The sequence below is a fragment of the Anolis carolinensis genome, chromosome 2, assembly GCF_035594765.1.
Source record: "Anolis carolinensis isolate JA03-04 chromosome 2, rAnoCar3.1.pri, whole genome shotgun sequence".
Classification (NCBI taxonomy): Eukaryota; Metazoa; Chordata; class Lepidosauria; order Squamata; family Dactyloidae; genus Anolis; species Anolis carolinensis.
This window is the reverse complement of record NC_085842.1, coordinates 19,553,039-19,565,769: the sequence shown is the minus strand read 5'-3', so window position 1 is coordinate 19,565,769 and position 12,731 is coordinate 19,553,039. Positions and strand designations below refer to the sequence as shown.

The following is a 12,731-nucleotide window of genomic DNA, read 5'->3' as shown; positions in this document are numbered from 1 at the left end:
GCCCGGGCTATTATTATTAATTATTAATAAATAATAGTCAGATTATGTATATTATTCTATCTTGAATTACAAGTGAGACTGTAGCAACAAAACAACCTTGTGTTTATATCTGTGTGTGACAGCAGTGGCAATAGAGCAGGCATGGGCAAACTTCGGCCCTCTAGGTGTTTTGGACTTCAAATCCCACAATTCCTAACAGCCAAATGGTGGGAGTTGAAGTCCAGAACACCTGGAGGGCCGAAGTTTGCCCATGCCTGCAATAGAGGCTGTGAGTCCTGTTTTGTGAGGGGAAAGTAATATAATAAATAAACAGAAAAGGTTAAGCAAGAGGGTTGGAAGACTGAGACGAGGATAAGATGAGGATAAGGCTTTAAAGCTTGGGAGCCCACCCACCCACCCCCTTCCCCCTCCGGCCCCCGCCAGCCTCACCTGTACTTTCCTACCGGCCTCTTCCTCGCACACAAAAGAAGAGGCGTTTCCGGGGGACTCCTTTGAAGGGGGCACTCGGCTGGCTTTCCTCAGCAGGATGCTTGGCCACGCCTCCCGCTTGGCGTCACGTGACTGCCACTCTGCCAGGCTCTGAGCAAGAATAGGATGCCGGAGGGCATGTTTGAAGGGGGGACCGGAAGTAGGATCTCTTTGTAGCAGGCTTGGACCAACTTGAGCTTGGCCTCAGGTGTTTTGGACTTCAACAGGTAGGCTGTTAGGAATTGTGGGCGCCGGAGTCTAAAACACTTGGAGGGCCCAAGTTTGCCCAGGCCTGAGTTAGAATCTGTAGTCATCTTTCTCAAAATACTTTTGAATGATGAAGTGGTTGTCGGAGGCTTTCATGGCCGGGATCACAGGGTTGTTGTGATCCTCTGAGGATGCCTGCCATAGATGTGGGCGAAACGTCAGGAGAGAATACTTCTGGAACATGGCCATACAGCCCGAAAGACATACAACCCGATGAAGTGGTTGCTGTTGTGAGCAGTGGTTCTTGTCCATCAACTTCTCCTTTTCTAATACAGCAGAGTCTCACTTATCCAAGCTAAACGGGCCGGCAGAACCTTGGATAAACGAATATCTTGGATAATAAGGAGGGATTAAGGAAAAGTCTATTAAACATCAAATTAGGTTATGATTTTACAAATTAAGCACCAAAACATCATGTTATACAACCAATTTGACAGAAAAGTAGTTCAATATGCAGTAATGTTATGTTGTAATTACGGTATTTACTAATTTAGCACCAAATATCATGATATATTGAAAACATTGACTACAATGTGCCCGGGCTGTGGCGCAGGCTGTTGAGCAGCCAGCTGCAGCCAGCTGCAACAAATCACTCTGACCAAGAGGTCATGAGTTCGAGGCCAGCACCAAATATCATGATATATTGAAAATATTGACTACAATGTGCCCGGGCTGTGGCGCAGGCTGTTGAGCAGCCAGTTGCAGCCAGCTGCAACAAATCACTCTGACCAAGAGGTCATAAGTTCGAGGCCAGCTCGGAGCCCCGTGTTTGTCTTTGTCTTTGTTCTATGTTAAGGCATTGAATGTTTGCCTTATATGTGTAATGTGATCCGCCCTGAGTCCCCTTCAAGGTGAGAAGGGCGGAATATAAATACTGTAAATAAGTAAATAAATACAAAAATGCATTGGATAATCCAGAACCTTGGATAAGCAAGTCTTGGATAAGTGAGACTCTACTGTATTAGTAATAGTAATAACACTTTTCTCCCTAATGGGAACCAACGTGGCTCACAACATAATACAACACATGTCAAAACACATTTAACATAAAATACAAGACAAAAATCACACAAGGCACAACGATGTCCAGAAATAAGACATAAACAGTAAAAAAAAGAAAACCAATTACAATTATTGTGGAGACTCATCAGTTCAATAGTATATTTCGCTAAGCTTTGTCACTGGTGATAAACATTAGCCAGTGAGAAAATTAAGACGTCTCCACAAAAAATAATAAAAAGATGGCAGTTAAAGATGGCGGGAAGGTCTCTCAGTGGCAGTTGGAGAAAGCCTGGTTGGTAGGCTGACTCTCTCCCACTCAGCGGCTGGTGAAATGGCAGTGAAAGACGACGGAAGGGCTTCTCAGTGGTCGGTGGAATGACAGTTAAAGATGGCGGGAAGGTCTCTCAGTGGCTGTTGGAGAAAGCCTGGTTGGTAGGATGGCTTCCTCCCACTCAGCGACCGGTGGAATGGCAGTTAAAGATGCTGGGAGGGTCCCCCAGTGGCTGTTGGAGAGTGCTTCCTTGGTAGGATGGCTCCATCCCACTCAGCAGCCGGGTATTATCTGCTTTGAACTGGAATACATGGCAGTGTGGACTCATATAATTCAGATCAAAGCAGATATTGAGGGATTTTCTGCCTTGATATTCTGAATTATACGGCAGTGCAGAAGGGCCCCTAGTATTCTTGTTATATTTGCATGTCATGGAAGTCACACTGAGGAGGGAGCACACCTGTTTTCTGCTGCTCTGTGGACTTGAGGCCCCTTTGACACTCCCATATAAAATCCAGATTATCTGCTTTGAATTGGGTTATCTGGCAGTGTGGACTCAGATCAATTTAAAGCAGATTATTATACTCAGCTTTATCTCTCCTGAAGATCTGTAGACTAAAGCAGGCCTGGGCCCACTTGGGCCCGCCCTCCAGGAGTTTTGGACTTCAACTCCCACAATTCCTAACAGCCTACCGGCTGTTAGGAATTGTGGGAGTTGAAGTCCAAAACTCCTGGAGGGCGGGCCCAAGTGGGCCCAGGCCTGGACTGGAGCCTGAAAGGGCTGCTTCAGTCACAGGGAAGGAGAGAAAGAAAGAAAGGAAGGGAGGAAGGGAGTTGAGGGGAGGGACCCAGCGGCGTCATCGTCACACTCTCCTCCCTAAAAACATTCCCTCTTGGGGGTGTTGAAAGGCGCAGAGGCCGAGGATGGCGGCGCATGGGAGCTAGGCCCGTTGCCATGGAGACCAGAGCAGTGTTGTAGGGCCCAGACGAGGCCTTCTCAGCCTTCAAAGGGAGGAAGACTGGGTGGGTCATTACTATTATTTATTTTTATTGTGTGGTCCAGGCCTTGTGGCAGTGGTAAAGATGTGGAAGGAGGGGGAAATGAACAGGAAAGGGAGGGATTTAGATTTTTAAAAAATCCTCCCCACGCTTGGTACAGACAGCTTTGATTTACAGTAGAAATTAGAAACTCCAGTTCTTCTTAGACATGAAATTGATTTTAAAAGAATTCCAGAGCAGAATATGTTTGAATGATTTCTAACTGAATTTTTAAACTGTTTTTATATCTATGTATGTTTGTGTGTATATGTGTGTATTCATTTTTACACTTTTATACCATAAGAGTGGGGGGAGAGACCAAGGAAAGTATAATAAGTTAATTATGGAGTTTTGTTAGTAAGGTAAGTCTATCCATAAGTCTGAATGTACAGCAAGAATGAGGAAGGGGAGGGTATTGTTACACATACAGTATTTCTATTTTTAAAACAGTTCCATTCACAATGTCTTGTTTAGGAAAACATTGGACTTTCTTGTTGATCTCCTTTCTTCTTATATTGTCCCACCTTTTTCTTATCTTCTCCTCTGGGGCTATACCCAGAAATATTAAATGGTTTTTAACATTTTAATGCTTTTCTTCCAGCAAGAGCAGCTATTTTTGATGTTGATGATATGTTATGTTCTTACATGTTTCCAGTAATTGCAATGGTTCTATTTGTATGTTAATTTGACCTATGTACTCTTTTTTGTATTGTTTTAACTGTTACTTGCTGTAAGCCGCCCCGAGTCCCTTCCGGAAGAGGGAGTGGGATATAAATAACACGTTGTTGGGTTGCTATGAATTTTCGGCCTGTGTGACCATGTTCCCGAAGCATTATCTCCTAACGTTTCACCTGCATCTACGCCAGGCATCCTCAGAGGTTGTGAGGTCTGTAGGAAACTAGGCAAGTGAGGGTTATATATCTGTGGAATGTCCAGGGAGAGAATGCTTCTGGAACATGGACATACAGCCTGGAAAACTCACAGCAACACAGAGATTCCAGCCATGAAAGCTTTCGACAACACATAAAAATGTATTATTATTATTATTATTAGAGACCGCATTTCCCCCTATGAACCTGCACGATCTCTTCGCTTGTCGGGGGAGGCCCTCCTCTCGCTCCCACCACCCTCGCAGGCGCGGTTGGTGGGGACGAGAGAGAGGGCCTTCTCTGTCATAGCCCCCCAGCTTTGGAACCTGCTCCCTAGGGAGATTAGGCTGGCCCCCACCCTCCTCTCCTTCCGGAAGAATCTGAAAACCTGGCTTTTCCGGAAAGCCTTTGATGAGTGACTTTTGTTGGTTTAAGATGCCTGCCTATGTAATAATAGACCCACTGATCTGCCCTTTTATTGTCACTATTGTCATTTATAGTACTTCATTGACTATGTCAATTATGTAACTACAGTAGAGTCTCACCTATCCAACATAAACGGGCCGGCAGAACGTTGGATAAGCGAATATGTTGGATAATAAGGAGAGATTAAGGAGAAGCCTATTAAAGATCAAATTAGGTTATGATTTTACAAATTAAGCACCAAAACATCATGTTATACAACAAACTTGGCAGAAAAAGTAGCTCAATATGCAGTAATACTATGTAGCAATTACTGTATTTATGAATTTAGCACCAAAATATCACGATGTATTGAAAACATTGACTACAAAAATGCGTTGGATAATCCAGAACGTTGGATAAGTGAATGTTGGATAAGTGAGACTCTACTGTATCTCCTCCCGATTTGACACATTCACCTTTCGGCCCAGACTTGTGTTTGATATACCTGTTTTAACATTTTATCTTGTAAGATTGTCCTTTTCGATTGTTTTACCGATATTGTTGATTTATTGTTGTAAATTTGTGTTTTTGTTTTGATTTTATATTGTGATGTTGGGCAAGGCCCCATGTGAGCCGCCCCGAGTCCCTTCGGGGAGATGGGGCGGGGTACAAGAATAAATTATTATTATTATTATTATTATTATTATTATTATTATTATTACTATACCGTTAGGATTTCTTCTAATCACTTTGTCACATTACTTATACATTACATTCTCTATTTTCCCTTACTTTTAATAATAACATTTAATTTACATTTCTTAGAGACAATTTCATTTGTTGGTGTGTCAGTAATGCTTATATAAATACTCATTAGCTTGGTCCATAGTCTAGCCTTTATCCCTCTCTCTCTCTCTCTCTATCTATCTATCTATCTATCTATCTATAGCTGTTGGATCTATTCTGGCAGGTCATGCCACAAAAAGAACCAATTTGATATAAAGGCTTGAACATCTGGGTTCAAATCCGCTTTCACTTGAAACCTACTGGGTGTGCTGGGCCATCACATTCTCTCATTGGAAGGCAGTCTACCCCACTGCAAAAATCTTGCTAAGAAAACCCTGTGGAAGCATAAATTTAGGATTACCAAAGGTCAGAAATGACTTTACAGCTCACAACAACCAACAGCAGTCTTTTTGGATGGAGTAATGTCATTTTAAAGTTAGAATGACTGTTAAATTGTATTTCAGAAAGCCTATTTTAAAATGTGAGTCCATGTGTTTGTGATTTGAAAAAGACCCCGTGTGGTATCATTTTTGTTGTTTACATGTCAAACAATGGCTAGTGACAAAAATGAACTTCATGAAAGATTCATCTTGAGGTCACAATAGGGTGGAAACAACTTAAAACCATACAAGCAAAGGTGTTTTTTTAAGTGTTAAGTAGTTTTAGCAAAAAGAATGAAACTCCAGAATTATTCATGAGGCAGCAGTGTGGATGGGGCTGAGGTCAATACGAAGGGTGAGACAGAGATGGGAGGTCAGTGGAAGGCCAAGAGAAGGAAGGCGAGGCTGGGGGAAATTAGAGAGATGAGTGGGAATGATGGGCCACAATGCTTTGATTCTCAAATAACTCAAGGCCTTCCTTCATGGGTCTCAGGTGAAAATGATTTCCTGATCACCAAGGACCTTTCCTTCAAGGAAGAGAGACTGTTCTCAGTTGTAAAAGTCCCTATTTGTTCTTGCTTACAGAGTGCAACAATTGTTAATGCAATCTCTTGGCTTTACAGAGTTTTGGCACAATGACTGATGAGGGATTCTTGACCCTGAGAGGGAAGGAGGAGCCATAACCAGGAGGTTTGCATTGGTACCTCCATTGGACATCGATTGAAAGATGGACAGATCGGACTCAGCTGGATCTGAAGCAGGACAAGTCGTTCAGGGCTCATGTGTTGAAAGTAATAGAAGATTCTGGGCAAGAACGATGCTCAAATTCCTGGGTGATAACCTTGGCAACTCAGACATACAGCCTCAGCATTTTAGTCAGTTCTCCTGTGAGGAGGTGGAGTGGCCCCGGGAGATCTGCAGCCAACTCCACCATCTCTGTCGCCAGTGGCTGAAGCCAGAAAAACACACAAAAAAACAGATGCTGGACCTGGTGGTGCTGGAGCAGTTCCTGACCCTCCTCCCACCAAAGATGTCAAGCTGGGTCAGGGAGTGTGGAGCAGAGACATGTTCCCAGGCCATGGCCCTGGCAGAAGGATTCCTCCTGAGTAAGGAAGCAGAGGAGCAGGATGAAAAAGAGCAGGTAAGTGCATTTCATCTGCAAGGTTCAGGACATCTTCCCCTGTTCACTTGTTCTTCAATCTCTTCTGTTCCTACTACTGCCACTCTCAAGAGCCACTGGGATATTTGTTGCATCTCTGTTGTAATGTATAATCTTAAGAAAACAAGGCTCCTCTTAATTTGAAGTGGATTCACAATCTCAGAATCTTCAAGTAAGATGCGTACTCCTTATTTGTTTTGTTTCTAAAGGGAATGCCACATCTTTTGGTTGCCATGGAAGCAGAGGTGGATTTGCTAGTGTGGTTGTAGTTCCTTGACACATCCAAGTCTGCCCTTCCCCCTCTAAAGCATGATACCCTTTTTTTCTAGAGGTGAGCGAGGGTGAAATGATGGATGGATTCACTCTACTCAAGGCATGGACAAACTTTGGCCCTCTGGGTGTTTTGGACTTCAACTCCCACAATTCTTAACAGACTACTGGCTGTTAGGAATTGTGAGAGTTGAAGTCCAAAACTCCTGGAGGATCAAAGTTTGCCCCTGCCTGCTACACTGTCAATTTCATACACACATCCCGCCATTTGGAAGTACATCACTTTCTAATCCTGTCTTGAATCCTGACAATTGTTTCAGGTGAAGAAGCTCCCTGTGGACATTCAACCTGATTTCTCTGCTGTAAGGGAGGCTCCATCAGGTGCCAGGCAGAGCTCCCAGCAAAGGGACATCACTTTGCAAGGTACGGATACTCCCCAATAAAGCAAGTTTTTATGCAGAATTACATTTAAATCCCTCATTTTGTTCCATATACTGAGCCTTTACTATTACGAAAAAAAATATTGTGATACATGCCAGTATGACTTGACTAAGTTTCCTGGTTAGTGGGGATTAGAATGTGGTGTTCAAAATTTCCAGATAATCACCTTAACCATTATCACGTTGCTACTTATGTCCATTAGAACTAATTTTTCTTATGTTCGAGGGGTTTTGCTCTGATAAGGGTTTGAGGGATTGTGTTCTTTTGTCTCTGAGGCCAACATGGGCAACTTACTTCCCACTGCTTTGATCTCTCACACAGGGGCTGAAGTAACACAGGGAACAATGGCTCTTGGTTACAATGGAGGAGGAATATTTCAGGTAAGGAAAAGGTTCACCGGAAACATTTGTTAGAGATCCTCTATCTCCAATTTTAGTCCTCAGTAATGAAAATAATAACAAAACCTGGGAGCTTCCTAAATACTTTGGGTGTAAAGTTGTAGAGATTTAAACAATTTGCTCCTATGGTTTGCAAGTAGTACCCAGACTGAAAGACAAAGAATTGGGGAGATTCCAAAGCAAAATGTAGGCAATTGGCACTCAGTTGATGCAGGTCTGGTGTTGAGTCTCCTACCTGGACAAGAGGAACCCCATCCCCTTGTTGCTTGTAGCAAAGCTGGAAGTGTAAGAAAGTACCTGCTGGGTCAGACAAAAGGTCCACCTGTCCCACTGTCCTGATTCCCAAATTGTGCAAACAGATGCATCTAGGTAGTCCTGTATGCCAAGTCATGATGGCCATAGTAATTTTTGAGTGTTTTGATATTCAAAGCAATATCTCTACTCCTGGATAATGGCTAGCAGCACATGGATGAACAGGCAAATAAGTTGTTATGCTAAGAAGTCTGTGAATGCCACTTGAAGTTTTAAGCCTGCAATATAAGACCCAATTGCCCCGCATTAACTCAGATTTGTGTTATGTTTGGCCCTATCCCCATTGCCATATAATGCATATACTGTCTATTGCTTTGATGCAGGGTTTGAGCAGGAAATGTTTTCTCTTTTTTAATTGAGGTTCCAGTGACCTTTGAAGAGGTGGCCGTATCTTTCCTCCCAGAAGAGTGGGTCTTCCTAAATGCGGATCAGAGAGCCCTGTACAACGAGGTCATGGAGGAAACCTGTAGCATCATGTGTCCTCTTGGTATGGCCTTTTCTTTCTTTTGCTTGTAATCATATCTATTTTAAAATGCCAGACTACTCAGAACAAGGACAGCAACCAAGCACTGGGAGTTTTCTTAAGGCAGGACTGGGACTGCTCTCCTTCCAGGCCAGGCCCTTCCTTGCAGCTGTTTCCAGTGTCGATTGTATGCCTTCAGTTTGGACATTGGTGCTGCATGATCAGAGCAGTTGTACATCTCCACCTGTCTTTATGGGTTTCTGGTTGCCACTCTTCTCATCTTTGATCCTCTCTGAGCTTCAGGGACTTGAGCAGCTTCCAGTTTGGAGATACCACAGTTTGGAATATAACTACCCTGAGCATATGTTCAGGCTCATGTTTCCATTCCACCTGTAGAATGGAACTAATCAAAGCTTATTTTAAGAGCTCCAGACCTAATGTAAGTAAATGAAACTCAAAAAAAACTCAGAGATTGTGAGATTAAAATAATATTATTCTGGACTACATGCCTCAAGATCCACCTTCCAACTAGCATGGCCACTCTTAATGAAAAATAGAAAACATTTCAGCTGGACCCAGGAAGGACCAATGCAGATGTGTTGCTTCTTCTGAGGATCCTTTCCTATTAAGTTCTTATTTACCTATGTCTTTGATCCCTGATATTTCTTTTTGCTGAAACTTGGGAATGTATTTTCATATACTGATTTTCTTTTAGCAGGTAACTGGAAGGGAAAAAATGCCTTTGCCAACCATTGTCAAAACATTCCCAAACACGAAGAAGCCTGCATGGAAGAAAAATGTCCTGAAGAGATGTCCTGCATATGCACCAGCTGTGGAAGATATTTTGCCCCAAACATTACGCATGTGTGTGATGAGAGAATGCAGCAGGAAGAGAACCACTTTGGATATGAACTTTCGATGAAAGGTGTTGATCTCAAATTGCAGCACGAGGAATACCATATAGCAGAGAAAGCACACAAATGCCAGGAGTGTGGAAAATGTTTTACTTTCAAATCACGCCTTGTGATCCACCAGATAATTCACACAGGAGAGAAACCATACAGATGCCAGGAGTGTGGAAAATGCTTTGCTTCCAAGTCACATCTTCGGCAACACCAGGTGATCCACACAGGAGAGAAACCATACAGCTGCCAAGAATGTGGGAAGTGTTTTAATTCTACATCTGGACTCCTCAGACACCAGAGAACCCACACGGGAGAGAAACCTTACAGATGCCAAAAGTGTGGGAAATGTTTTGTTTCCAATTCAGTACTTCTGATCCACCAGAGAATCCACACAGGGGAAAAGCCATACAAATGCCAGGAATGTGGGAAATGTTATGCCCAACATTCAGTGCTTGTTGTCCACCAAGGAATCCACACAGGAAAGAAACTGTACAACTGTCAAGAATGTGGGAAGTGTTTTAATTCCAGGTCAGGACTACTTAAACACCAGAGAATCCACACAGGAGAGAAGCCATACAAATGCCAGGAGTGTGAGAAATGTTTTGTTTCCAAGTCATCATTTGTGATCCACAAAAGGGTCCACACAGGAGAGAAACCATTCAGATGCCAGGAGTGTGGGAAATGTTATGCCCGAAATTCAGTGCTTATCATCCACCAGAGAACCCACACAGGAGAAAAACCGTACGGGTGCCAGGAGTGTGGGAAATGTTTTAATTCCAAGCCAGAACTATGGAATCACCAGAGAATCCACACAGGAGAAAAACCATATAAGTGCCAGGAGTGTGGGAAATGCTATGCCCGGAAACCAGATCTTGTCATCCACCAGAGAACCCACACAGGAGAGAAACCATACTCATGCGAGGAATGTGGAAAACGCTTTTCTTCCAAGTCATGTCTTGTCATTCATCAGAAAATCCACAAAGGAGAGGAAGAATACAAATGTGAGGATTGTGAAAAATGCTATGTTTCCAAGTCAGGACTTGTGAAACACAAGAGAATGCATAAAGGAAAGGAACCATAGAAAAGCCTAGAGTTCTGCCATAGAAACCATAGAAAAGTGGTCATCCACCAGAGTCCACACAGGCAAGAAATGCTACAATTGCTAGGAGTGTGGGACATGTTTTACCCAGAATTCAGCTCTCGGGCAGCATAAGACAGTTCACACTGAGAAGAGCACTGAGGATTTTTTCCCCTTGAAAGCAGAGCAGTTATTATATCAGAATCCACAGAGAAATCACTGAATCCTACATTGATTTAGACCCCAAGTGCCAGCGAGTCATATCTTTCTCAATCCATAAATCCGTCACTAAGACATTCCTAAGAGGATGCTATTTAAAGCATCAACTTCCATTCTCAACAGTAGGAAGTTTTTCCTTGCATTTATTTTCAGAATTTTGCCTTCCTTTGAGTTGAATCCACTGGTTAAGATCCCAGAGGGGCAGCAAACAAGTTTGCTCCATTTTCTACCTCCTTGGAGGCACTGCATCTGATTACAGCAGTGTTTCCCAACCTTTGGGCTTCCAGGTATTTTTGACTTCAACTCCCAGATCCCAGTCAGCTGAGGAACTGTGGGAGCTGAAGTCCAAAACACCTGGAGGCCCAAAGGTTGGGGACCACTGGGTTACAGAGATTTGGGTTCACTGGAAGCAGCTGAATAGCCCATTCTTTACCTCTTTTGAGACATTTTTTACTATTGTGGTTTTTTACATTTTGTGATTATTGTTTTAGGGCGAAGATAAGTGAAGTTAGTTTGATTTGGTGTACTGCTGATATAAGAGACATGTTGGGAAATTACAATCTTTAAAAATTGTATAACGAAACTAATATTGCTGATTTTTTAAAATGAGACTGAAGGTGTTCTTTGTTTTGGGGAGCTCCATCCCTTATTTAGTCTGTCAACTCTAAAGAAAAATTAAATGGGATGTTTTTCTTCATTATTCCTCCCATTTGATCCTGTTGGTTTCTCCTCTCCCTTACTCTGCTTAGCTGTCTTAAGAAAGCTCGGAAGATTCTTAAGGACCTATTATCTTTTTTTGAATTATTACCCTCTGGGAGACAGTACAGAGTGACAAAGGCAAGGACAAACAGACTGTGAGATAGCTTTTATCCTAGAGCTATGGCTATATTGAACTCCGTGGCTTTGCACTGATGTGACATTGGGGGCTGTGTGGTGGCGGATTGTGTGTTTGGGTGTGCGCTGGGAAAAGCATTTAATTTTGTTGTGCAATAGTACAATAACAAACTTACTCTGTTTTTGGAAAGAAAATCACCTTGTTTTCCCCCCCCTCCTTTTTTGACCCTTTACTTCCAGCCCCTTTCTTTATAATTGTAATTTTAAAAGTCCAGTTGGAAACCTAAAGAAAATGTTGTCGAAAGCTTTCATGGCCGGAATCATTGGGATGCTATGTTTTCCAGGCTGTATGGCCATGTTCAGAAGCATTCTTTCCTGACGTTTCGCCCACATCTATGGCAGGCATCCTCAGAGGTTGTGAGATATATTGGAAACTAGGCATGGGAGAGGTTTATATATCTGTGGAAGGTCCAGGGTGGGAAAAAGAACTCTTGTCTGTTGGAGGCAAGTGTGAATATTATAATTAATTACCTTAATTATCATTCAAAGGCCTTGGAGTTTCAAGGCTTTGCTAATTCCTGCATGGGGGGGAATCCTTTGTTGGGAGGTGTTACCTGGCCCTGATTGTTTCATGTCAGGAATCCCTCTGTTTATTTAGTGCTGTTTTTTATTTACTGTCCTAGTTTTGGAGTTTAATACTGGTAGCCAGATTTTGTTCATTTTCATGGTTTTCTCCTTTCTGTTGAAATTGTTCACATGCTTGCGGATTTCAGTGGTTTCTCTGTGTAGTCTGACATGGCGGTTGTTAGAGTGGTCCAGCATTTCTAGATTGGTTTATCAAGTGCCCTGCTATGGCTGACTTCTCTGGTTGAGTTAGTCTGCAGTGCCTTTCATGTTCCTTGATTTGAGTTTGGGTGCTGCATTTGGTGGTCCCTCTGTAGACTTGTCCACAGCTGCATGGTATACGGTAGACTCCTGCAGAGGTGAGAGGATCCCTCTTGTTCTTTGCTGAACGTAGCATTTGTTAGATTTTCTGGGTGGGTCTGTAGATTTTCTTAGTGGGTCTGTTAGCATTCAAACACGAATCTAGGAACATGAAACGACTGCAGACTAACTCAACCAGAGAAGTCAGTTATAGCAGTGGACTAGATGACACAGCATATTAT

General features: G+C 42.8%; 2 protein-coding genes across 5 annotated transcripts in view; one reads left to right on the top strand and one right to left on the bottom strand.

Moving 5' to 3' along the window:
• Window positions 1-570, bottom strand: part of LOC103277550 (zinc finger protein 271) — a 39,013-nt gene extending 38,443 nt beyond the window's left edge. Inside the window, exon 1 of the mRNA XM_062973527.1 lies at window positions 430-570. The gene's annotated coding sequence lies outside the window, so the exon portion shown is untranslated. The remainder of the gene's footprint in view (window positions 1-429) is intronic.
• LOC103281014 (zinc finger protein 883) lies at window positions 569-11,431 on the top strand. Of its 4 annotated transcripts, none has more exons than XM_016997785.2 (6): window positions 569-695; window positions 6,110-6,627; window positions 7,236-7,338; window positions 7,678-7,736; window positions 8,427-8,553; window positions 9,245-11,431. In XM_016997785.2, the coding sequence occupies exons 2-6, from the start codon at window positions 6,214-6,216 to the stop codon at window positions 10,513-10,515; spliced, it is 1,974 nt and encodes a 657-aa protein (XP_016853274.1). In that variant the 5' UTR covers window positions 569-695; window positions 6,110-6,213; the 3' UTR covers window positions 10,516-11,431. The 4 variants fall into 4 exon arrangements, with proteins under 4 accessions (XP_016853274.1, XP_008119837.1, XP_016853273.1 ...); XM_008121630.3 differs by lacking the exon at window positions 569-695 and adding an exon at window positions 2,762-3,031 and having other exon boundaries at window positions 9,248-11,431; XM_016997784.2 differs by lacking the exon at window positions 569-695 and adding an exon at window positions 2,763-3,031.
• The last annotated feature ends 1,300 nt before the right edge of the window (window positions 11,432-12,731 follow it).